The sequence below is a fragment of the Microcebus murinus genome, chromosome 14 (assembly GCF_040939455.1).
Source record: "Microcebus murinus isolate Inina chromosome 14, M.murinus_Inina_mat1.0, whole genome shotgun sequence".
NCBI classification, from domain to species: Eukaryota; Metazoa; Chordata; class Mammalia; order Primates; family Cheirogaleidae; genus Microcebus; species Microcebus murinus.
In genome coordinates, this window is record NC_134117.1 from 24,165,333 (window position 1) to 24,191,304 (window position 25,972).

General features: G+C 51.1%; 2 protein-coding genes and 1 pseudogene across 7 annotated transcripts; 1 reads left to right on the plus strand and 2 right to left on the minus strand.

Moving 5' to 3' along the window:
• Positions 1 to 394: 394 nt before the first annotated feature.
• LOC109729383 (D-aminoacyl-tRNA deacylase 2 pseudogene) lies at positions 395 to 13,444 on the minus strand (annotated as a pseudogene).
• Positions 13,241 to 22,351, plus strand: CUEDC2 (CUE domain containing 2). Of its 5 annotated transcripts, none has more exons than XM_012769905.3 (9): positions 13,241 to 13,392; positions 20,367 to 20,453; positions 20,803 to 20,946; positions 21,041 to 21,102; positions 21,188 to 21,318; positions 21,478 to 21,582; positions 21,723 to 21,784; positions 21,864 to 21,924; positions 22,014 to 22,351. In XM_012769905.3, exons 2-9 carry the CDS (start codon positions 20,380 to 20,382, stop codon positions 22,158 to 22,160), a joined length of 786 nt encoding a protein of 261 aa, XP_012625359.1. In that variant the 5' UTR covers positions 13,241 to 13,392; positions 20,367 to 20,379; the 3' UTR covers positions 22,161 to 22,351. The 5 variants fall into 5 exon arrangements, with proteins under 5 accessions (XP_012625359.1, XP_012625354.1, XP_012625365.1 ...); XM_012769900.3 differs by having other exon boundaries at positions 21,242 to 21,318; positions 21,403 to 21,582; XM_012769911.3 differs by having other exon boundaries at positions 21,242 to 21,318.
• Positions 22,352 to 22,463: 112 nt separating this feature from the next.
• FBXL15 (F-box and leucine rich repeat protein 15) lies at positions 22,464 to 25,065 on the minus strand. Of its 2 annotated transcripts, XM_012769824.3 has the most exons (5): positions 24,786 to 25,065; positions 24,561 to 24,691; positions 24,263 to 24,416; positions 23,457 to 23,962; positions 22,464 to 22,797 (listed from the first exon to the last, which is right to left on the minus strand). In XM_012769824.3, exons 2-5 carry the CDS (start codon positions 24,611 to 24,613, stop codon positions 22,608 to 22,610), a joined length of 903 nt encoding a protein of 300 aa, XP_012625278.1. In that variant the 5' UTR covers positions 24,614 to 24,691; positions 24,786 to 25,065; the 3' UTR covers positions 22,464 to 22,607. The 2 variants fall into 2 exon arrangements, with proteins under 2 accessions (XP_012625278.1, XP_075865935.1); XM_076009820.1 differs by having other exon boundaries at positions 24,561 to 25,065.
• Positions 25,066 to 25,972: the final 907 nt, after the last annotated feature.

Genomic DNA, 25,972 nt, shown 5'->3' on the forward strand with positions numbered 1-25,972 from the left:
AGCATTTCTCAAATTTTCAAGTGGAAGTGAGGGGTCGAGACATTGCATACCTGCAAGGCCCACACCCCAGTGAAGCCGGGAACTAACATCCGGCTTCTGGAAACTGTTGCTTGCTTGCCACGGAAACCGTTGCTTGCTTGCTTGTTTGCGCCAACTTTGCATTGTTCGAACCCCTGTATAGTGGGGCTACCAGCCAACCAATCATCTTAAAGGTCAATGCATGATCCACACGTGATCAGCCACTGCATAGTGTATGCACCATAGAGATAAAAGACACGCTGCAACCCTGGTCGGGGTCCTTGCCTACCAGAGTGGCCACTGCGTTGGTGCTCAAGGCTTGGACCCTGGCTAGCCAGAAAATAAACTCCTCTTGATTGTTTGCATCCTCGGTGTCTCTGTCTCTCTGTTGGGTGGGGTGGTGAGAGGTAGTCGACTCCCAACAGAAGGGTAGGAGAAAGCAGGACAAAAGGTGACTGAGATCACAGTTTAGGTGACTTGGCAAGGTCACCCAATTAGCAGGTTGCAGAGTTATATAAGGGACCCAGGATTTTCTTGTCTAAAAATGCTGCAGATTAGTGTTTTCAAGATGAAGGGGAAGAAAACCTTAATATAGTTCAGATCATTTAATACCATAAAACAGCTACAGAAACTAATTTTTAATTTTCAAAATTAAATGTGTGTATGGTCCATTGGTATCCAGCTTTAACACCTGCCTGTTCCCGTAAGTGCCATGTTCCACTACAACCCCAGCTTCAGCACACTTGCTGTTGGCAGCTAATTCTTTTTCACATAGAGTCACAAATTGAGAATAAAGTTCTAACCCTTCTTCTTTTCCAGAGTTAGAGTGATACTGCATGTTCTTTCCTTTTACTCTTCCCCTGGGGGTGGCTTGAGGAATGATAAGAATGTTGCCAGGTAGATCCAATATAGAGACTTGCTTGCCATTTTCTGTCTCGCTCAATTTCACATTTAACAGTGTATTAACTCCACCCACTGGGCCGGGTCGTCCCACTCAGCTGGGCGAACTTGCAGCCTGGCGAGCAAGCACTGCTGCAGGAGCGCGCGGGCCTGAGGCGTCCGGCCTCCCTCGGCCCTGGCTCCAGCTCGCGCCCAGTCGGGGTCCAAAGAGTTCGGGCTGTGCGGCCCCTGTGGCCCCTGCTTTTTTTTTTTTTTGAGACAGAGTCTCACTCTGTTGCCCCAGCTAGAGTGCCGTGGTATCAGCCTAGCTCACAGCAACCTCAAACTCCTGGGCCCAAGCGATCCTTCTGCCTCAGCTTCCCGAGTAGCTGGGATTACAGGCATGTGCCACCATGCCCAGCTAATTTTTTCTATATATTTTTAGTTATCCAATTAACTTCTTTCTATTTTTAGTAGAGGCAGGGTCTCGCTCTTGCTCAGGCTGGTTTCGAACTCCTAACCTTGAGCCATCCTCCTGCTTTGGCCTCACAGGCATGAGCCACCACACCAGGCCAAGTCTTTAATTCTTAATAGGCTGAGGTTTGCAATCTTTCAAGAGTTTGCTGGAGAGTGGCCACATGTCCAATTTTTTTTTGTTTGTTTGTTTTTTGTTTTTTTTGAGACTGAGTCTCGCTTTGTTGCCCAGGGTAGAGTGAGTGCCCTGGCGTCAGCCTAGCTCACAGCAACTTCAAACTCCTGGGCTCAAGCAATCCTGCTGCCTCAGCCTCCCAAGTAGCCGGAACTACAGGCATGCGCCACCATGCCAGGCTAATTTTTTCTATATATATTAGTTGGCCAATTAATTTCTTTGTATTTATAGTAGAGACGGGGTCTCGCTCTTGCTCAGGCTGGTTTTGAACTTGCGACCTCGAGCAATCCGCCTGCCTCAGCCTCCCAGAGTGCTAGGATTACAGGCGTGAGCTACCACATGTCCAATTTTAACTAGTCTAGCCAGATCACCAGATCTGATGCCCAACTGTAGAAATTTGGCCTCTTGTGGAATTGCTTAATCAACTTCCATTTGGTTACTTGGGTATACAGGTATGTTATTGAAGCTATAGACCACCTGATTGGATACTGCTGTATTTATGAGTTTCATGGAGTTCTCTCAAATCTCAGCACTATGAAGAGGTATTTCCTCTGATCAGGGGTTTGCTCTTATCTTTTGAGCACCAAGGATCTCATAACTGATCATGTTTTCCTTTTTTCCCTGGTTTCCAGGGAGCTCAGAACCAAATTTGCTTAGTATCTTTTGCATAAAGGCTGGATTCTGAAATCTGTTACCCCTAGTTTCATCTTATTTTCCTTTCCCTTTTTAAAAAAAAATAATTATAAAAACACAAGACAATGGCATAGTGCAATGGGTCTGCTTGTGTGACCTTGTGTGAATTATTTAATGTCCCTGAACCAATGTCCTCATCTAAAATTGGGATGATACTAGAACCTATCTCATAAGGTTAGTGAGAAGATTCTATGAAATCTCGGTGTTTCCAGAGTACACACAGTGTCTACCAGAGTGCCTGGCATATATTAAATGCACATATCTTAGTGTTTGTTTTAAAAAATAGTTTGCAATACAGAAATACATGATAGAGGAAGCTGACATCTTTTCTGATTTCCCTCACCCCCTAATGACCACTGGGGTCCAATCTATTATATTTCTATTTTTTTCTATGCACATAGTATTAAATACATAAAAGGAATTTCACTGTTTTGCCTATCACATTTTACACTAAGTATGTCTCGGACATCATTCCATGTCAGTGCAGGTAAGCAAACTCATTCTTTTTTTTTTTTTTTTTTTGAGACAGAGTCTCGCTTTGTTGCCCAGGCTAGAGTGAGTGCCCTGGCATCAGCCTAGCTCACAGCAACCTCAAACTCCTGGGCTCAAGCGATCCTTCTGTCTCAGCCTCCCAAGTAGCTGGGACTACAGGCATGCGCCACCATGCCCGGCTAATTTTTTCTATATATATTAGTTGGCCAATTAGTTTCTTTCTATTTATAGTAGAGACGGGGTCTCGCTCTTGCTCAGGCTGGTTTCGAACTCCTGACCTCGAGCAATCCGCCCGCCTCGGCCTCCCAGAGAGCTAGGATTACAGGCGTGAGCCACTGCGCCCGGCCCAAACTCATTCTTTAACAGCACCCAGTATTCTGTAGCTATTGGATTATTTACAGTTTGTAGATATTAAAAAAGTACAACAAATTTTTCAAGTGCCTATGATTTGCCAGGAACTGTTCTAGGCCCTGGGAATACAGCAGTAAATGAGACAGCCATGGTGGTCCCTACCCTCATGGAACTTATATTTTAGTGGGAAGATATGGGGATGGAGCCACAGGCAAATAGATAAAGGGAAGTTGTTATACTATAGCAGGAATAGGAGGCTGAGATAGAAAGTGGGAGTTAGGTAGTAGAACTTAATTTAGAACAAGGTAATCAGGGAAGGCTTCTCTGAGGAGGTGATTGTTGAGTGGAGACCCGATAAAGACCTTTGAGAGTCATTTAAATACCTGGGGGAGAAAGGCAAATACAACCACCCTATGGCTGAGTGTCCTTGTCCTGTGAGTAAGCAGGAAAACATATGACTACATATATGAAGATTATAGCAGCACATTTTTACTCTAACTTTTCTGTGTTTAGATGCACAAATATTTATCATTGTGTTACAATTGCCTATAGAATTCAGTACTGCCACATGCTATACGAGTTTGTAGCCTAGGAGCAATAGACTATACCACACAGCCTAGGTGTGTTGTAGGATATACCATCTAGGTTTGTGTAAACACACTCTGTGATGTTCACAGATGGCCAAATCACCTAATGATGCATTTCTCAGAATGTATTCCAATTGTGGGGTTTTTTTGTTATTTTTTTGTTTTTTTGAGATAGAGTCTCACTCTGTTGCCTGGGCTAGAGTGCCGTGGCATCAGCCTAGCTCACAGCAACCTCAAACTCCTGGCCTCAAGAGATCCTCCTGCCTCAGCCTCCCAAGTAGCTGGGACTATTGGCATGCGCCACCGTGCCCGGCTAATGTTTTCTATATTTTTAGTTGGCCAATTAATTTCTTTCTATTTTTAGTAGAGACAGGGTCTCGCTCTTGCTCAGGCTGGTTTCGAACTCCTGACCTTGAGCGATCCTCCTGCCTAGGCCTCCTAGAGTGCTAGGATTATAGGCATGAGCCACTGTACCCGGCCAGAATGTATCCTAATTGTTAAGTGACACATGACCATAATAAAGGCAAAAGAAGAGATGGCTTGGTTTTATTTGGAAGTAATGAGTGTGATAAGAAAATAAATGTCTTTGAATATGCATCTTTGTTCACATATACAAGTGTTAAATTGTAGAATCTAAAGGCTTAGAATTAGAAATTGAATCATTAGACAATGACACCCTAGCAGCAACAAGCACAACAAACAGGCCTTTAGTTCTAAGTTCCATTCGCAACTAAAAGCTACCAGGCTCCTTGGAAAAACGGCTGATTCAAGGGCCAGGACAGGGAAGGTACAAGATGAGCCTACCACAACTAGTTCCAGAATATAAAGGACTGCTCAAAAATGTCAAAAGGACAAAGGAGTCAGCTTGAAGAGACTTTCACTGGCCAAACTGGGGACAACTTAAGCATGAAAATAAATGACAGTAACCCATTGAATAAACCCATAACCTGTTGAATAAAAATAAAAATCCATAAGTCCATACTAATATAAATAAAATAAATAACTATGAAGGGAAAACTCTTCCTTACAGTAAAAGGAATAATTATTTTTTTTTTTTTTTTTTTTTTTGAGACAGAGTCTCCCTTTGTTGCCCAGGCTAGAGTGAGTGCCGTGGCGTCAGCCTAGCTCACAGCAACCTCAAACTCCTGAGCTCGAGTGATCCTTCTGCCTCAGCCTCCCGGGTAGCTGGGACTACAGGCATGTGCCACCATGCCCGGCTAATTTTTTATATATATATCAGTTGGCCAATTAATTTCTTTCTATTTATAGTAGAGACGGGGTCTCGCTCTTGCTCAGGCTGGTTTTGAACTCCTGACCTTGAGTAATCCGCCCGCCTCGGCCTCCCAAGAGCTAGGATTACAGGCGTGAGCCACAGCGCCCGGCCTAAAAGGAATAATTAAATGAGAAAATCAGCTGGGTGAGGTGGCTCACGCCTGTAATCCTAGCACTTTGAGGCAAAGGCAGGAGGATTGCTTGAGGTCAGGAGTTTGGGACCAGCCTGAGCAACACATTGAGACTCCTCTCTCTACTAAAAATAGAAAAGGCTGGCACAGTGGCTCACACTTGTAATCCTAATACTCTGGGAGGCCGAGTTGGACAGATTGCTCAAGGTCAGGAGTTCAAAACCAGCCTAAGCAAGAGCGAGACCCCGTCTCTACTATAAATAGAAAGAAATTAATTGGCCAACTAATATATATAGAAAAAATTAGCCTGGCATGGTGGCACATGCCTGTAGTCCCAGCTACTCGGGAGGCTGAAGCAGGAAGATTGCTTGAGGCCAGGAATTTGAGGTTGCTGTGAGCTGATGCCACGGGACTCACTCTAGCCTGGGCAACAAAGCGAGACTCTGTCTCAAAAAAAGGAAAAATTAGCTGGGCATGGTATTGTGTGGGAAGCTGAGGTGTAGAAGTTTGATGTTGCAGTGAGCTATGATTATGCCACTGCACTCTAGCCTGGGCAACAGAGTGACACCTTGTCAAAAAAAAGAAAGAAAGAAAGATCACCATTCCCAGCAATCATAATCATAACTGATTCAGATGAGAGTCATTCCAGGATACTAAAACGATTTGATGAGAAACAGGATATTTATATAGTTTAGTTTCAAAATATGTTCCAATAAGATACTCATCAATTAGAATGCAAAGTGAAAAATAGTAACCTAGTATTACAGTAGGGAAAGCTGGTATGTACCACCTTAACTAAGTTATCAAAGCTGTCGGGTCTCCCAGTGTCCGTCTCTCCTTTCTTTCTGTGTTCGGATGGAAAATCAGAGTGCCTTGACTGCTCTGTGACCCAGTGTGTCTTCCCATCAGGGTTAAACCCAAACCTGGGCCTTGAACATTCTCAGGCACCGATAAAAGTATCTAGGTTGTTGCCCAAAACACTGAAAGAAACTGGCCCTGGCCCTGAGCCAAATGCCTTAAACCTTCATATAAATTCCAGGCCCTGACCCTTCGCTGTGGACATCATGAGGATATGCTGCAGCACTCTGTAAGTGCCTCTGATAAATGCTCTGGACTGATCACCTGGCGATCAGTGCTGTTTTCTTTGGAATCCCAACTGGCCCCATCTTTAAAAAGGTTGGGGGCACCCCCTTGTGGGAACTCCCCTGCCACTGCTTTTGGAGTGATTCCAGCTGGGGGTTCAGAATTATGAAACAAAAGTTAACATTATCACTAGCGGGGTAGAGCCCATCTCTAAATAAATAAATAACATCAGTAACATAGATATATACTACATTTGTTTTTTTTTTTTGTTTTTTTTTTTTTGAGACAGAGTCTCACTCTGTTGCCCCAGCTAGAGTGCGTGGCATTAGCCTAGCTCACAGCAACCTCAAACTCCTGGGCTCAAGTGATCCTTCTGCCTCAGCCTCCCGAGTAGGTGGGACTTTAGGCATGCATCACCATGCCTGGCTTTTTTCTATTTTTGGTAGAGATGGGGTCTTGCTCTTGCTCAGGCTGGTCTCAAACTCCTGAAATCAAGCAATCCTCCTGCCTCGGCCACCCAGAGTGCTAGGATTACAGGTGTGAGCCACCCCAACCCGGTCCCATTTAATTTTTTCTGTTGCACAGGCTGGCCTCCAACTCCTGGGCTCAAGAAGCAATCCTTCTGCCTCAGCCTCCCAAGTAGCTGGGACTATAGAAGTGAGTACCCAGTTTTGATTTTATTTTTTAATCTTGGAGAATTGTCCGCATGCTGGTTAGCCTTCTCAAATCCTTTTTGGAAACATTGCAGGTTTCAAATAAATGAGTCCCACAGTAATATAAAATGTGTTCTGCATTCCCTTTCTCTCTGTCCTCCTGGGTCCAAACCCTTGAAGTCTCTCAACTTACCCTATCTCTGAGGGTCTGCATGCTCATAGACATTCCTCCCTGTGGCATGCCCTGGAAATGCCCCTAGGCTGCACACACATTTACCCCTATCCCCCCACCCCAGTGAAGGAGGAGGGCCCCTGATTGCAGGTTTGTTGAAGGAGCTGCTGCCACTCAGCTGGGCCCAGCATCCTACCTCACTCAGGCCCTGGGAATGTGAGGCCTGCAGGGATTGTAGATGTGTCCTTGTTTGATCTTTTCTTTGAACTTAACCCTTAGAAGCTCAGAACTCATAAAACATCTAGGCCACCAGGGATCTTGCTGTTCATCTAATCCAACCCCTCAATTTTCATTATGCTGGGAAAGCAGAGCCTGTGAGAAGGAGTGCACCACCCAAGGTCACACAGTATGTGAGAATTCAGAGCTGATGGTGGCTCCCAGCAGGGTCTGGGCCACCAAGCCCTGAGCTGATGGCCTCTTCTCCTTGGCCTTTCCTCAGCTATACCTGTTACCCAGCCTGGCATCTGGTCTGGAGCCCTGACTGACCAGTTTCAAGCCCCCCTCCAACTCCCGCAGACCTTACCTTTGGATAGCTCACACTCTACTCAAGGAAACAGAATAAGAATCCTAACAACCTCACACACTTGCTGAGAACTTGCTATAATATATGCCAGGAACTGTGCTAAAGCTCTGTACAGTAACTATCAACTCATTTAATTTAATCTTCACAAAACTTTGATGTGGATATAATTTTATATATATATATATATATTTGTTGTTGTTGTTGTTGTTGTTTGAGACAGAGTCTTGCTCTGTTGCCTGGGCAACAGAGTGCCCAGACGTCAGCCTAGCTCACAGCAACCTCAAATGCCTGGGTGGCTCACGCCTGTAATCCTAACACTCTGGGAGACTGAGGTGGGCAGATTGCTCGAGGTCAGGAGTTCGAAAGCAGCCTGAGTGAGACCCTGCCTCTACTAAAAATAGAAAGAAATGAATTGACCAACTAAAAAGATATATATACAAAAAATTAGCCGAGCATGGTGGTGCATGCCTGTAGTCCCAGCTACTCGGGAGGCTGAGGCAATAGGATCACTTGAGCCCAGGCAGTAGGATCACTTGAAGTTGCTGTGAGCTAGGCTGATGCCACGGCACTCACTCTTGCCTGGGCAACAAAGTGAGACTGTGTCTCAGAAAAAAAAAGAGAGATCCTCCTGCCTCAGCCTCCTGAGTAGCTGGGGCTACAGGTATGCGCTACCATGCCTGGCTAATTTTTTCTATTTTTAGTTGTCTGGCTAATTTCTTTTTATTTTTAGTAGAAACAGGGTCTCACTCTTGCTCAGGCTGGTCTCGAACTCCTGACCTCAAGCAATCCTCCTGCCTCAGCCTCCCAGAGTACTAGGATTATAGGTGTGAGTGATCAAGCCCAGCCTGGATATAATTATATTGCATGGATGTAATTATCATTCCCATTTACAGATGAGAACACTGATGTCCACAGGTTAACAACTTACCCAAAGTCACACACTAAGAACATTCCTGAGAAATCCAATTATAGTCTTAAACTCCAGGTCAAACTGCCTCTTCACACAGGAGACAATCTCAACAAAATGCAAGAAACATTTATTGAACAGCTACTATGTGCAGGATACTGGATTAAACACTTCGGGGCTTGGGAATCCAGCCCCACTAGAGAGGAGCAAGGAGGATTTGTGTGAGATCACATGTACTGTTAGGAAGTTGAGAGAGGCTCTTGGAAAAGACATCTGAGAGGGGCTTTGAAGGATACATAGGATTCCAATGGACAGCAATGGTAAGGAAGTGGCCCCCCAATAAACAGGGAGGCACTGGCAGGAGTGCAAGTATAAAGGTGTGAGCAAGGGCAGCAGAGTTTCACTGGCAGCAGCAGGTTATGACCAGGGGGCAACAGAAGATTGGCTTGAAAGCCAAGTGGAGGCCACATTGTGGAAGACTTTAATAGCAGGGTAAGGAGATTTGGGAAGCCATTGAAGTCTTTGAGCAGAGGAGTAGAACCAGTCAAAGTTATTAAAAGACCCGGCCAGTGGGCAGGGGGTGCCCACAGGAGTGCCTGGCGGGGATGTTGGAGCCTGAGCCATCAGCTTCCCCATGTCCTTGGCGGCGTTGACAGCGTGGCACAGCCAGGCACCAGAACTGAGTCCCTAGGGCATTCACTAGAGCTCACAGCCTATGGAATTCAGTTCTCAGAGCCAGGTGGCCAAAGTCTTCTCAGCCTGGTCACTGCCTCCCACGAAACACTGCCCTCCCATGCTCTCTTCTGTGAATTTCCTCCCATTCCCATGATGAGAAAGTTAAAGCCCAGGATAGGTCAGATGAGGAACCTGGGATCTCAAGTTATCGCCTATCTCAGGCAGGGGCAGAGCTTGGAGCTGAAAATGGGAGTCCATAGCTAATGAAAGGGACAAGAGCTCCCTAAATTTCAACAGGAATTGGAGTCAGGTGTGAGGGGAGGGGGCTCAAGGCCATCTCAGGAGTTTTGCCCCCCTGACCCTGGGTACTGCATAGTCAGTCCTGTCCCCTACTGCCCAAAGTGTTCCTGCTGGGGCCAGATGTGGGGCTGGAGGGGCGAGGGGCTGGGGAAAGAGCCAGAACAGGTACACTGACTGAGAAGAGCATCACTCTGAGAACATACCTGAGGGTGTTCCTGAGCCAAAGGGGATTCACAAGATATGGGTCCCCAAGGTAGGGGTCCCCCCAAGGTAGGGGTCCAAGAGTCCCAGCTCCCCCCAAATCCTCCTTTTTTTGGTAGAGACTGTCTCACTTTTGCTCAGGCTGGTCTCAAACTCCTGAGCTCAAGGGATCCTCCTTCCTCAGCCTCTCAGAGTACTAGGATTACACGCGTGAGCCACCGTGCCAGGCCTATTCTCTCCATTTGAGTGAAGGTCTGAAGTATCTGGGATAGAGGGGAGGAGGAGAAAGATTTCCTGAAACACATTTTCATTTTCTGGAGAGTGAAATTGAGGGCTGGGTTCTACTCTACTCACTAGGCAGAGCTGCAGCCTATCCCTGGAGAAGGAAAGCCAAGCGGGCTCAGGAACCACCCTCCCCACACCCCTGCTAGAATCCAGACAGAGGGCCAGCACTTACCCAGGAAGCCTCCTCTCCTCACTCCTGGGGCTGGATCTGCAATGATGCTCTCAAATGGTGCTCCTTAAATAGGGCTGCCACCCCCGCCCCAGCCGCCTCCCGCCCCCACCCAGGCTGGCTCTTCTGAGAAAGGAGGAAGGTGTGGGAGGGCCAGGCACCCTGCCCAGAGATCCCTTTCTGACCTCAAGCCAGAGCAGGGACCCCTGCCCCCTGCCACACTTTGAAGCATTCCCTTCCTCACCTCAGTCGCTGACTGGGTCCTCCCACCCCTTAAGCCTCAGTCGCTGACTGGGTCCTCCCACCCCTTAAGACCAGCCCGCTGGGTTCTTGCTCTTAATGCCTGGAAAATCTATCCTTTATGCCAAATTCAAGCCAATTCCTCATTTTGAGGCAGGATGGTGGGGAGCTGATGTGCTAGGGGAAGCTTCAGCACAGGCTTCTAGCTTTTCCCCTCAGCTGAGGAGACTCAGGCACCCAAACACCAGCTGCAAAATCCATTTGAGGGAAGGGGGGAGAGGAGGCATCACTCAACCCCCTTTCACCCATGTGGCTTCAAGAAGCACCCAAAGGGCAGGTGGAGTCTGTTTCCATCCTGGACAGGGAGAGACAGAAACCTGAGGGGATAGAAAATCAGGGGCCTATGTGGAGCTGGAAATCCAGCTGTGGAATCTCCAGCAGGGTGGGGGTCCCCTGGGGCCCCTACCTTACAGTCTGTGTGTGTGTTGTGTCAGTGGTGGTCCCTTTCCTCAGCCCCATTTCTGTCCTCGGGCCTCCCCAACCTGACCCCTGCTTCATAGAGCTGGGACTCCCCAGAGTTTGAGTTGGGATTGGAGGGGCTGGCCTGAAAGCTCAGGAAGTTCTTTCTTATATCTAGCTACACCCAGCTGCCATCCAGGAAACAGGGGATGGAGGAGGGGTAAGGCACAGCTTCAGGGATGGCTGCAGGGGTCTTGGGTGAGAACCAGGGGGCAGCTCTACTGAGGAAACACAAAAATTCCAGGAATGGGGGGTGGTGAGGGGAGAAGAGTCATCAGTATTGTGCAATGGACAGAGGGGAGGAGGAAGGGGGACAGGGGAGGAAGGGATGGCCTGGGCTCTGGAGGGCTGGCAGAGGCCTAGGGCTGATGTAGCTGCCCATTACTCCTTCCCAGGGGCCTGCCTGGCCAGAGTTCAAAGTGGCTGTCACCCCACCCCTCATTAACCATAGCAGCGCCAGGCTGGAGCAGCAGTGTTTTTATGGGAGAAGCGACGCCAAAAATGCCCCTCCCTTCTCTCCCTGTCCTCTCCCCCCCCCTCCTGCCCAGCAGCCAACCTCTTGCCCTGTCTCCGAGGCCAGAAGACCCTAGCAGGGGAGAGGCGCCCTGTGGTGAGGGACTGGTGGAAGAGGAAGCAGGAATCCCCTTTTTCTCCCTAGTGTCTTGGGACTGCCTCAGTCCCTAGGGGAGAGGAGAGGATGGGACTTTCTCCCCTGGACTGGACTGTGAGCTCCTGAGGGCAGGGACAGCTTCTGAGTCTCCAGCACCCTACAAGGGGGATAGCATTGAAAACCCTGCTGATTGGGGATAGGCTAGTTTACTTTTTTTACTTTTTTCTTCCCTTTTGTTTTTCCTCTTTTTAAAATTAATTAATTAATTAATGCCCACTCACCCCCCACCCAGCTAATTTATTCTTGAATAGGACTCTTTCTCTCATGACCCGTTTCAGGGTTCTGGGGAAGGGACGGTTGTGGGCTTCCCCACAGGGCAGCACCGGGAGTGTTGAGGCAGCAGGAACAGAAAGAGAAAGTTGAGAAGGATTGGGTGTGGTGGCTCAACCAGTAATCCCAGCACTTTGGGAGGCTGAGGTGGGAAGATCACTTGAGGCCAGGAGTTTGAGACCAGCCTAGGTAACATAGTGAGACACACACAACCCTTCTCTACAAAAAATTGAAAAGAAAAAAATTAGCTGGGCATTATGGTGTGCCCCTGTAGTCCCAGCTACCTGGGTGGCTGAGGTGAGTGGATCACTGGAGCCTAGGAGTTTGAGGCTGCAGTGAGCTATGATAGTGCCACTGCTCTCCAGCCTGGGCAATGGAGGGAAACCGTGTCTCAAAAAAAAGAGGAAGCTGAGGCCTCGTTGGGCCCTGGAGTTGAGCTGTCCTGTCCTAGACAAGCAGGACCCCAACCATGGCATAAAGGCACTGGGGGATAGGCATGGTTTACAAGCTGTCCAGGATCTGGGCTCTATCCTCATCTCAGCCCCTGCTGCTCCCCATCCCCCGAATACCAGGCTCCACCTTACCCAGACCCAGACACTGTAACCCACCCTAATGTTGAGGAGAGACATCGCTGTCAAGGGGATGCAAAGGGGACAGAGAGTGGGGAAGTCAGCACCTAAGGAGTGACTATGTGACAAGGCTTGAACCTGGACGGACTACGATGGGGGAGAGACACCAGGATTTGAGGAAAGAACACCAGGGCTGAGAGTAGGGGCCACCAGATCCAACCAGGGAGCCACGGGGACTGTGGAAAGGTGGGGAGACATGGAGGAGAGGAGAAAGCTATAGGATTTGAGGGTGGAGATCCTGGGGGCTAGGAAATAGGTGGATGGGAAGATACTAAGTGGGGTCAAAAGCTACTGTGGGCCCGGCCTGGTGGCTCACACCTCTAATCCTAGCACTCTGGGAGGCCCAGGCGGGAGGATTACTCAAGGTCAGGAGTTCAAAACCAGTCTCAGCAAGAGTGAGACCCTAAAAATAGAAAGTAATTAATTGGCCAACTACAAATATATAGAAAAAATTAGCCGGGCATGGTGGCACATGCCTGTAGTCTCAGCTCCTCGGGAGGCTGAGGCAGGAGGATCGCTTGAGCCCAGGAGTTTGAGGTTGCTGTGAGCTAGGCTGACGCCACGGCATTCTAGCTGGGGCAACAGAGTGAGACTCTGTCTCAAAACAAAAAACAAAACAAAAAACTTCCGTGGCTCTGGCAGATGAGGAACACGGTGGGGATAAAGTCCTAATCACTGTGACTCCACCCATCGCGACTCCACCTACTGGTGGGACCTACACACCTAACTCCTCCTACCCGGAACAAAAATGGCCACCGCGGGAGCCCATCCAAAGCCCCGGGACATTTGAGAATGAGGGTAGAAGCCCCGCCCCGTTGTGGGCAATTTGACCTTCTCAAAAATGGCCACTGCGGCGCCTCTAGAAGGGAACCGCTCTGGGCCCCGCCTTTGATCTCGTTGGTGGGGCTGGGGGATGAGAGCTGTACCGCGCGGGACAAGTCGCCGGCGGCGCCCGACGGAGCAGGTGATTTCCCCTCCAGCCCCGGGCCCAGGGCTAGGAGAGTCGCGGAGAGCATTGACCCAGGGTACCCGTCCTGTGTGTTGCCCCATGAAATCCCGCCCCTGGGGCCCGCCGGACCCCCATCTCTGATTCTCGCCGTGGCCTGTATCAAGGCACATACAGTTTGCACAGGCCTGCCTGGTCTTGTGTCCCCTAAGGCCATAGCTGCATCCCCGTGCCCTCGGGCGCACTATTCTGGACGCTTACGGGTGTCCAGCTAGCGGGTTTAGGGAGCTCCAGCTTCAGGAGTCGGCCATCATCGCGGTTCCACTTCCTGTTTTCCCCCTATTCCTGTTTGTGCTCCCGCCTGACTTTGGATGCCGGGACCCCTTGTTCCCCTCAATGTCCTTGGTGTCTCTAAGGCCTGACTTGGGGATCAGGGGGAAATTATATTCTCTGAGGCATGCATTATGGGCTTAGGGCTCCAGGAGCCGGGCTTCATAGGGGCTGGGAGAAGCAGTGAATACTTCTGCTATACCCCTTGCTGCCTGAGTTCCCTAGGACTCCTTTCACACTGGTTCCCAGGATTCCTCCTCCCACATGGCCTGCCCTTCTTCCACTTTAGCACGTCCCCACCCCAAGGGAGCAGCCTGGCACTCCTTACCCCAGTTTCACTTAAATTTGTCCAGAGGGTCTCTGTCAAGCATCTGGAGGGTCTAGGCTAGTGCCTGCCCTTGGGAAACTTTCGGGCCAACTGGGAGCAGTGAGGATGGGGCAGTCAGGGTTGGCTGCAGAAAGGAAGTGAGTCCTGCAGAATGAAAAATTTGGAGAGGCAGAGGAAAAGATATTCTAATTTGGGAGAATGTTGTGAGAAAGATTCTGAAGTAGGCAAGAGGGCCAGCAAAGCAGGAGAGGAGAATCAGAACAAAAGCTGGGGCCACACCATTTGTATCATGAGAGGCAGTGTACGTGTGGTGGTTAACAGTGAGGGTTCTGGAGCCAGACTAACTGGGCTCAATTAACTTGCTACCATTAACTTGCTCTACGACCTTGGGAAGTTATTTAGTTACTTGCCTCCATTTCCTAGGTAAAATTGGGATAGTAATAATGTCTACATTCTAGGACTATCGTGAGGATTAGGTAAGTTAGTACATGTAAAATGCTTGGGACAATGCCTGGTAAGCAGAGTCCGTAAATGCGAGTATTACTGTCATCAGAAGTGTTTAAGCAGGACTCCCGACAGGATAACACTCACATTTCATAGGCACTGCCAACCAGTGATCCCTGGCTTGGAGCCCCAAGAAGTAATGGGGTTCTGTGGGCTATATTTGGAATTTGAAATGTCACATAGAAATTATGCTCTTACCCTGGAGGAGGCTGGCTGCTCAGGCTGCAACTTAGGATACCAGTTTTGTAGACCCAATCTTCCCCAACTCCAGGACTGTGGGGGAGGAATTTTCAGGAGGAGCCCCTAAGTAGGAAGGACGTGTGGAGGAAGGCTAGGGGATGGGGAAGGGCAAGCTTAGAAAGCTGGGTGCAGTTTGGGCAACCCAAGAACCAGAGAAGGGAGGATGTTCCCTTGAGAGGTAGACTAGAGCAAAAGCTCAGGGAAGAAAGACTTTTTATTTGGGGATAGTGGCAGTTTCCCAATAACAATTCCCTGGCCCCCAGACTTTGGTTTCAAACCCAGTAGCATCAGACACATCCCTGAGAAGCTTATTCCTTAGAAACTAGGCTTTCATGCGGCAGGCAGCCTTGGGCCTTTGTCTCAGCAGAGGTTTCCCGGCAACTGACGGCAGCCAGGATTAAAGGGCATCCGTAACCCATGGTTGACTAGGTCTCTGGAGGGGGTTCCACTCTTGGGGGAGCTGCATGATGGGAGCTGGTAGACCTGGGCTGAGCTGTTCTGCTCCTCCCCAAGGCCCATGGTAGGGTTCTAGAGCAGGAGGCATGCATCCACCTGGTAGGCTGGGGTTTCTCAGTCCTGCCTTCCAAAGCGATCCCTATGCTGTCACAGCAACTCTATGTTACCATTCAGGGAACCAGGCAATTGTGATCATAGATGGTTCCCCTGTCATAGCCCACTTGGAAGTCTTGATATCCCCCATCCCGCAGACTAGCCCCTAGAGTAGATACTGAACTAGGTGACCTGGATCTAAATCTGGCTACGACAGTCAAGCCAAGTGACTCTGGGCAAGTCATTAAAGGCACTGAGCATCAGTTTCTTCATCTAAGTGGAGAGTAATTGTTTATTGAGGGTCTACTTCATGAGAGATGTTGAGGATACATTGGTGAGTAAGCCAGGTATGTAGTCCCTGCCTTCATGAAACTGGAAGAAACAGTAACACATTGACTGCCACACTAGAAAAAAAAAATTTTCCATCGAGCCATGGTGTTTTATTATGAAAGTGGAATAAAAATTTCAAAAACAAAATGATCCTTTCTAATTTAATGAAAAATTTGTTATTTTTTTGTTTTCTGTGCGTGAGTTCTATGCAACTTAAAAACTAGTTCATGAGGCTCCCAAGGCAAAGAGACATGTGAGTTACATATGCTTCACGAGGCCCCAGGCTAAAAACTAGCATGAGTTAAATACAACACACATGGCAGTTAATGTGTTAAACACGTCCAAATAATTAGTTAATTATAGCTGTGAAAGGTGCTGCTAGCAAGAAAAGTGTAGTCTGCAATGAAGGTGTAAGATGGCAGGGACCCGACAGTTCCAGAAGGTCAGGGGCAGTGTCCCTTGAGGAAGGGGATTTTTTTTTTTTTGAAAGTATGTGTTTTGCTGAAGAGGAAGGGGATTTTAAAATAAGACCTCAAAGATACGAAAAAGTAAGTGAAGGGGCGGAGGTGGAAGGGCACCCAGGCAGAGGAAACAGTTTGTACAGAGGCCCTTGCCACAAAAGAGCTCAAGCATGGACAAACCGAAAGAAGCCAGGGTGGAAGGGTGTGATCCAGGGAAGGTGTGGTGCATGATGAAGCTGGAGAGATAATGGGCAGGACGAGGCCCTGAACTGAAAGCCATGAAAAGATTCTGGACTTATCCAAATGGTAGTGGGAAGGCACTGATAGACTTTAAGCAGGAGAAGACATAATTTTTGTAAAGATCACCCAGCTATGGTGTAGAGAATAGATTGTTATGAGAAGGGTTAGGAAGCTCCTGCAAGCAAGGGATGGAGCAGAGCGGGAGGAGTCATGGAGAGGAGGAGATGTGGGGAGAGAGAGGGGTCAGAGCTTGGCAACTGACTGCAGAGGGAAAGCAAGAGGTGGGTGGTGTGAAGGATAGGACTTGGGGCTGGGGACATGGTAGCTCACGCCTGTAATCCTAGCACTCTGGGAGGCCGAGGCAGAAGGATCGTTGGAGCTTAGGAGTTCGAAACCAGCCTGAGCAAGAGTGAGACCCCATCTCTAAAAAAAAAAAAAAAAATAGAAATTAGCTGGACAACTAAAAATATATATATATAAAACATTAGCCGGGCATGGTGGCACATGCCTGTAGTCCCAGCTACTTGGAAGGCTGAGGCAGGAGAATTGCTTGAGCCCAAGAGTTTGAGGTTGCTGTGAGCTAGACTGATGCCATGGCATTCTAGCCCGGGCAACAGTGTGAGACTCTGTCTGGAAAAAAAAAAAAAAAGGATAGGACTAGGGCAGGAACAGCCAGGTGCCTGGTCATGCATTTACTGAGAATGGCCTTGGAGGAGTAAAAAACTTGAGAGAATGTCAGTGTGGAACATGTTAAATGTGGAGATGCCTGGAGGACATCCACATGACTGTGTCAGGGAGGTAGATATCCCAGGTTTGTAGCTCAGAGCAGGAGACTGGACTAGAGGATTGAAAATTTGGGACTTGCTGACGTAGAGCTGATACATAAAAATGTGGGCCAGATGAGGTCTTCAGGGAGGGTGAGAGAGCACGCAGAGTGAGGAAGAGAGGAGCGGCAGCTTTAAGCCTGAGGAGTTCCCCAGATTAGAGGGCAGCAGAGGAGAAGGGGTCAGAGAAGGATCCTGGGAAGAAATGGCCAGAGAGATAGAAGGATACCAGGAGTGTCTGATGTCTCAGAAACCAAAGTTGGTGCTGTTGAAAGGGCAAATAAGGTGAAAGGATAAGAACTTGCCCTTTTTTTTTGTAGATCAAAACTGGACAGGCCGGGCGCTGTGGCTCACGCCTGTAATCCTAGCTCTTGGGAGGCCGAGGCGGGCGGATTGCTCAAGGTCAGGAGTTCAAAACCAGCCTGAGCAAGAGCGAGACCCCGTCTCTACTATAAATAGAAAGAAATTAATTGGCCAACTGATATATATATATAAAAAATTAGCCGGGCATGGTGGCGCATGCCTGTAGTCCCAGCTACCCGGGAGGCTGAGGCAGAAGGATCACTCGAGCCCAGGAGTTTGAGGTTGCTGTGAGCTAGGCTGACGCCACGGCACTCACTCTAGCCTGGGCAACAAAGCGAGACTCTGTCTCAAAAAAAAAAAAAAAAAAACTGGACAGGCCGGGCACGGTGGCTCACACCTGTAATCCTGGCATTCTGGGAGGCCAAGGCGGGCAGATTGTTCGAGGTCAGGAGTTCGAAACCAGCCTGAGCAAGAGGGAGACCCCGTCTCTACTATAAATAGAAAGAAATTAATTGGCCAACTAATATATATAGAAAAAATTGGCAGGGCATAGTGGCGCATGCCTGTAGTCCCAGCTACTCGGCAGGCTAAGGCAGTAGGATTGCTTGAGCCCAGGAGTCTGAGGTTGCTGTGAGTTAGGCTGATGCCACGGCACTCACTCTAGCCTGAGCAACAAAGTGAGACTGTCTCCAAAAAAAAAAAAAAACCAAAAACGGACAAAATTCAACCTAATTACACCAAAACCTGAAAAGTAACTAATGACCTCAGCCTAAGAAATTTTCATAGAGATGGAGCAGAAGCCAGACTGGAGATGGGATAAGTGGATAGAATGGAGAATAACAGGGGAGTAGAACTGACAAAACTTGGTGATTGGGTGCAGCAGGTTGGGATGAAAAGGGCAAAATCAAGGGTAATCCCCAAGTTTCAGGTTTGGCAGCTGAGTGAGTGGTGTCAGTTGATGGCACTCATCCAGGCCGCTGCAGGAGGTAGGGGAGGGTGTAAACAGACCAGAACATATGAGTGTGGGGTAGGTGGAATTTGAGGTGCCTCAGAGCCTTCTGAGTGGGATGATGAGCTGACATTTGGACCTGTGGGTCAGGAAACATACATTACCACCCTCGTATTCCTAACTCCCAGGTACAGACTTGTGAGAATCAAAAGCATGTAGGCCGGGCGCAGTGGCTCAGGCCTGTAATCCTAGCACTCTGGGAGGCCGAGGCAGGTGGATTGCTCGAGGTCAGGAGTTCGAAACCAGCCTGAGCAAGAGCGAGACCCCGTCTCTACTATAAATAGAAAGAAATTAAGGCCGGGCGCTGTGGCTCACGCCTGTAATCCTAGCTCTTGGGAGGCCGAGGCGGGCGGATTGCTCAAGGTCAGGAGTTCAAAACCAGCCTGAGCAAGAGCGAGACCCCGTCTCTACTATAAATAGAAAGAAATTAATTGGCCAACTGATATATATATAAAAAAATTAGCCGGGCATGGTGGCGCATGCCTGTAGTCCCAGCTACCCGGGAGGCTGAGGCAGAAGGATCACTCCAGCCTAGGAGTTTGAGGTTGCTGTGAGCTAGGCTGACGCCACGGCACTCACTCTAGCCTGGGCAACAAAGCGAGACTCTGTCTCCAAAAAAAAAAAAAAAAGAAAGAAATTAATTGGCCAACTAATATATATATATATAAAAATTAGCCGGGCATGGTGGCACATGCCTGTAGTCCCAGCTACTCGGGAGGCTGAGGCAGAAGGATTACTTGAGCTCAGGAGTTTGAGGTTGCTGTGAGCTAGGCTGACACCATGGCACTCACTATAGCCTGGGCAACAAGCAAGACTCCGTTTCAAAAAAAAAAAAAAAAAAAAAAGCATGTAGGTGGGGATGAAATATGTCAACAACTATTTATCAAGCACTTATGTGCAGGCATTTTTCTAGGTGCTAGGGCTACACTAATGAGTAAGATAAGTGTCCCCCTCACCCCACATTCTATGGAGGCAGACTGACAATAGGCAAATGAACACAAAATAATATTAAACTGTATTAAGTGCTATGTAGCAGGGTAAGGGTTCGAAAGTATGGGAAAAACTTATTTTTAGTAGGTTAGTCTGGGAAGGTCTCTCCAAGGAGGTAGCGTTTGAGCAGAGGCCTGGAAGAAGTGTGGGGATGAGCCAAGTGCATGTCTGGGAGACCCAGGCAGGAAGCAGCTCAGCAGGCTTGAGGAACAGCAAGGAGGTCTGGTGTGGCAGGAGTGGGGAGTTTGGAAAAGTGGGCGAGGGATCTTGTGGGGCTCCAGAGGCCTTGGGAAGGAGGATGCAAAGTCCTCTGTAGATAGCCCAGGCTGCTGCAGGGACAGGGATGAGGCAGGAGGAGAGACCCCATGAAAGACTTCCCCTTCCATCTGGGCCCCAGAGCCAGAAAAGCCCCTTTGTGCAGAAGGTGGGTGGCATGTTCTGGGTGGGGGAAGTGCTGTGCTTGGTCCTAAGGTCTGCTCCTTGAGAGGTCAGACAATGGGGCTCCTTGTAGTTGGACTTGGGGGCCAAGTGGCCCCCTTAATAATGGGATTCCTCAGCCAGGAGGCATGTGACCCCAAGACCTTGGCTTCTTGCCAGAGGGTCTGGGCCTGCTACTGAGGAATAGGATGGGGGAGGGGGAGGGGGGGACTTCCCTCTGGAGGCCCTCTCTGGGGACAGTGCCCTGCTCTGTCTCAGGCTGCAGGAGGTGAGAGATAGGTGGGGGAGGAGCTGTGGCTCTGCTTGGGGCAATAGGGAGGGTGACATCTAGACACCTACAGATGGTTCCACTGGCAGGCCAGGAGGGAGGAGCCGCTGCCCCCAGACCCGTGGGTGGGGGCAGGCAGGAGAGGGCCTGGCAATCCTGTCTGTTTGTGTCCCTTCAGAAGAGGAGAGAGCATGGAGCTGGAAAGGATTGTCAGTGCAGCCCTCCTTGCCTTTGTCCAGACGCACCTCCCGGAGGCCGACCTCAGGTAGCAGCAGCTGCCCCAGAAGGATCACGCTAGGGCCAGGGCTGGCACTGCCAAGCAATACTCTGGGCCCTGGCTGGTGAAGAGACCGGGGAGGAAAGCACTCAGCCCTATTCCTGAGGTGGGAGAGGGCCGATTATCATTTGTTGAGGTGGCCTGACCTCTCATCCTGTCATTTCTGTTGGACAGATGTGAAACCGTAGCTCTGAAGGAGGGTGGGATAGTCTCTGGCCTCAAGGACTGAGGTCTAGCTTAAGGACCCCATGAAGCTGAGGGCTGGAGTCTCAGGCTAGGTGGGGTGCTGGAAGTATCCAGTGTCCTACCCAGGGCTTGTCCTGTCTCCTTCTTGCAGTGGCTTGGATGAGGTCATCTTCTCGTATGTGCTTGGGGTCCTGGAAGATCTGGGCCCCGCAGGCCCATCAGAGGAGAACTTCGACATGGAGGCCTTCACTGAGATGATGGAGGCCTATGTGCCTGGCTTCGCCCACATCCCCAGGTGGGACCTAGCTGGGGTCAAGAGGAGGAAGGGGTCTGGCTGATTATGGGAAGAGGGCAGAGTTGTCCTCTCACCACCCTCCTTGTCTTCTCAGGGGCACAATAGGGGACATGATGCAGAAGCTCTCAGGGCAGCTGAGTGATGCCAGGAACAAAGGTAAACCTGGGGCTTTGGGCACTTGGATATATAACTCCCCAATCCCCCTAAGGCCCTGGCCAACCAGATGCTCTGTCTCTTTAAGAGAACCTACAACCACAGAGCTCTGGTGTGCAAGGTCAGGTGTCCATCTCCCCAGAGCCCCTGCAACGGCCTGAAAAGCTCAAAGGAGAGACCAGGTCTTCTGCTGATGCTTCTGGGGACACCCAAGACAAGGTACTGGTAGAGGAGGGCACAGATGAGGCACCTAGGGGGAGGGAAAGGAGGAAGTACTGCCTCTTATTAACATGGTGCCCACAGGCAGCCGGCACCGAAGAGCTGCTGCCAGGGGTGGATGTACTCCTGGAGGTCTTCCCTACCTGTTCCATGGAACAGGCCCAGTGGGTGCTGGCCAAAGCTCGGGGCGACTTGGAGGAAGCTGTGCAGATGCTGGTAGAGGGGAAGGAAGAGGGGCCTCCAGTCTGGGATGGCACCAACCAGGTATCTTCTCCCAGTCCCCTACCCACCACATGTACCCTCAGCTACATTCCCCCTTAGTATTAAGCCCCCACCCCTACCTGTCCCTCCCTTTTTCCCCTGCTGGTGCCCTTGGGCCTAGACCAGGCCTCCCTTCTCTACAGGACCTGCCCAGGCGCCTCAGAGGTCCCCAAAAGGATGAGCTGAAGTCCTTCATCCTGCAGAAGTGAGTCTGGGCTGGACTGGGCTGGGCTGGGCTCTGGAGGGTCTTCCCAGGGTGACTTCACCCAGCCAGTTTTTGGCAGGTACATGATGGTGGATAGCGCAGAGGATCAGAAGGTTCACCGGCCCATGGCTCCCAAGGAGGTGAGAGGTGCTGGGGATGTGGAGCGGGTGGGACTGGCTCCTGGCTCCTGGCCCCTGCTTCTGCCACTCATTGCCTGATTGCCTGACAGGCCCCCAAGAAGCTGATCCGATACATCGACAACCAAGTGGTGAGCACCAAAGGGGAGCGATTCAAAGACGTCCGGAACCCTGAGGCTGAGGAGATGAAGGCCACATACATCAACCTCAAGCCGGCCAGAAAGTACCGCTTCCACTGAGGCACTGGCCGGACTCTGTTGGAGCCTTCTAGGCTCAGTTCCCAGAGGGATGCAGGAGCCCTACACCCCCACATAGGGGCCTCCCTAACTCCTGTCCCCCATCTTTATCCCCCTTCTCTACTTTCTTGCTCCATAGTGTTAACCTACTCTCGGGGCTGCCTCCATGGGCACAGTAAAGGTGGCCCAAGGAAGGTGTGAGTGCATTCTGGTCATTTCTGCCTCAAGGCTGGGATACTATGCCTATCTGACCTTCCCTCCCCAACTTCACATCCTCTAGTCTCCGACAGGGCAGCACCAGGCAAGAGGGGGTAAAAACTCTTTATTTGAAGCTCCAGGGTGGGGCAGGGCACTGGCCTCTCACCAGAGGTCCCCACAGTTCAGTTACCCTACAGCTCAAGTGTCAGGCCCCAGCCACACAGTCCAGCTGTGCTCCGACCAGCAGGTGGGTCAGACCTGCAGGTTGACAAAAGGTGCAAAGCCCGCCATGTCCTGTAGCAGTACCAGGGCCTGGTGCAGCGGTGGCTCCACGTCGATGTCGACGCCGCGCTTTCGCAAGCGGCTCAGGCTGGGCTCGGCCACATGGTGGCAGTGCCTCACCCGCAGCGAGCGCAACGCGGGGCAGTACTCGGCCAATGTCCTGAGAGAGGAGTGGGGTGAGGATAGGGGCACGAGGCTACGACACCCCACCGCACCCATGGCAAAGGGAAGGGGCGGGGCCCCAAACCCACTCAACCTCGTACTGGCTCCAGTAAAGTCCAGGTCTCCCTCCAGCTCCTGGCATACTTTTTTCCTCCCTACACAATGGAGGAGGCCTGTACTCCATGCCTCCAGAGAGCTGGAGACTTATGGTCTCTTTTAAAGGGGAAACCTAATCCCCTGCTCCTGTAATCCCATCTACTCTGGAGGCTGAGGTGGGAGGGTCGCTTGAGCCCAGGAATTTGAGATCAGCTTGGGCAACATAGGGAGACACTCTCTATAAAAATACATAAAAATTAAAGGAGGTACCTGCTCCTCAGCTCCACCTAGGATTGCACATTTTACCCCTATTGAAGAAAAGCCAGAAATCGACTTTCTATGTGAAATCTTCCAATATGTAAATGATGGTTAAGAGTTTTTAAACTGTGGACTCTGGCCTGGGCAATCCTAGAGGTCTTTTCTTTTCAGGATTGGGGTGCTGTGGTTAGCAGGAAGATCCAGAACCCCCAGTCCAGCCTTTTGACAACTACAGCCCTCTCTACCCCCAGAAGCTGAGTGTTTGCCTTCCTCCCACCCCACCATCCCCCCAGTCCCAGGCACCTGACGCCGTCGCTTCCAACGCGGAGGCAGCCGGTAAGGTCAAGGTGCTCGAGTTCCGGGCAGTTCCGTGCTAACTCTTGGACCGCGGCGTCCCCCACATTGGCGTTGACAGCCAGCGAGAGGCTGCGGAGGCCGGCGCCGCGTTTCTGCGCTAGGTACATGATGGCCTCGTCCTTGAGCTGGCGGCAGGCAGTGAGGTCCAGCTCCTCTAGGGCCGGGCAGCGGTCCACGAGGCCGCGCAGCGCCAGCCCGTCCACCCAGTCACAGTGTGCGAGCGACAAGCGCTGAAGGCGGGGGCAGCCCTCGGCCAGAGCCCCCAGCGCCCGGCGGCTCAGTTGCCCGCAGCCCGCCAGCGCCACGCTCCGCAGCTGCGGATTCCGCGCCAGCACGGGCACCAGGTCCTCGTCTGACAGCCATTCGTGACACGGCGCCAGCGCCAGCTCCTGCAGCCCCTCGGCGTCCCGCAGCAGCCGGGAAAAAGCGGCCGGTGGGATCTGCGGACCCACCTGAGGGCGAGGAAGCAGCTCAACTCAGCCTGTCCAGCAGGCGGGACGGGCGCTGCCTATCCACCCCCTAAGAGTTCTTTCCTGGCAGCCACCTGCCCTCCCAGGAGAGCACGCATGTTCCCTCTGAGTCGCTACCCAGTGCTCGCCCTTTGGGGATACTCCTTGCTGCGTGGATCGCTTCCCAGGCAGCCCCAGCGGCCCAAGGGAGTCCGGAAGTGTATACAGTCGGGCTGGGGGCTGGGCTGGAGGCGGGGCGTGGGTAGTACCTTGATGGGGGCGGGGCTTCGGCCCCGGGCTCACCTGAGCGGCGTCAAAGCGGCGCAGTCCGGCCAAGTGCAGCTGCACTAGCGCCCGGAAGGCCCTGCTAACGCGCTGCAGTCGGAGCAGCTGGCGCAGCGGGACCCGGTTCAGGACGTGTGGAAGCAGCACGTCTTCCCAGGGCAGGTCCAGGAGCCTGCGGGTAAAGGGGCGTTGGTATCACCTGGGAGTACGCCCCTGTTATGCTACTGCGCGTAGAGCAACCACTAGACCCTACCCTGGCTCAGCTACCCTCTCCCGGGTCCCTCTTCCCTCCCTCGTCCCCTCCGGTGCTCGGTACCTGACGGCTCCCGGCTCTTGCTCCCCTCCGGACGGCTCCATCTGTGGCTCCATCGGCTGTCTAGTGCGCGTGCGCAGTAAGGTCGTCTCTCTTTGGCCTAGGAGCGGCCGCGGCAAACCCGCCTCTTTGGCCTGTAGAGACAGACCGATTCAATCGAATGCCGTCTCACTGAGGATCCTATCTGAAAGCTTTCCGGATGGACCCCCAAACTGAGGCGAAACAGACCGGTGGTGTAACATTAGACCTCGCCTTCTCTGCTACTGGGCTTGAGGCCCAAAGCTGGAGAATGCAGTAGACATCGGAGACTGGTTTCTGTCGTCGTCTTGGGCCAGTAACCGCCTCTGAACGAAGCGATGATGGGAGGAGCAGAGAAGGCCAAACGCAGAAGGGGCGGAGCCAGAACTCCTAGGTTACGGGCCTCCCCTCTGCCCTCTAGTCGCGTTTAGCGACTTTGAAAAATGAAGAGAGACTATCCAGGCTCTCCCTGTCTGGCACGTAATAGGTGTTCAATAGGTAATTGTTCAAATAATGAATAAAAGAGCAAAGCTAGAATTTTTATTCCTTCATCAAGCAAACTTACTCAAACCTCCCATTCCTGGTTAATTGTGAAGCACCGAGCTATCCAGCCTATTCACTCTGGAACAGTGTAGGCCGGTTTACCCCTGGGGAGAGACGTAGGGGGCGCTAAGAAGGACTGTATATCCAGGTGGATCCCTTTCCTTTTCTCCAGAGGTCCAGAATCCTGAGAAAAATAAATGCTCAGCCAAGCCCGCTAGGGGTACTTCCTGACTGGCCTTTGGTTTAGTTGTAGGGTCTAGGGTGACGCCCAAAGCTCTGGACTCAGCTTCTGGGCTGCCCTTTCACCGCATCCCTCCTGGTCCTCGTCCCAGGGTCCGCTGTGTGGGAAACCCTGGAGTAGTGCCTTCCCCATCATACACGGGGTGGATGTGGGGGAACGTGAAGGACGCGAGGGCCGCTGTCATCACTGAGGGCTGCGCGCTCCTTCCGTGCAACTGCTTCAGCTGGCTCTTCATAACGAAAACTACTTCTCATCCGTTATCCCATCAGGGCTTCGGGCGCCTCTGCAAGGTGGGCAGGTCTGTGCTATCACTCCATTTTTACAGATGGGGAAACTGAGGCCCTGGAGAGGAAGCGCCTCGTCCAGAATTCAGGCTCGACAGGGATAGAGAACTCAGACATCCGGTTTTCCCATAATCCCTTCCATGCTCCCCCACCCGCCAGCGCAGCTAGAAGGGTGTGGGGGAAGGACCAGAAGGAGGTCAAGTTAGGTGAGGGGCTTGCTTCCTCTTCTTCCTTAGCCTGCATGGGAGTGGGTAGCTGGGAGGATTGACCCCTGCAAAGACAGAGCCACGTGAGCGCGCACCAACTCCAACCGCGCGCCTCCTCTCCCT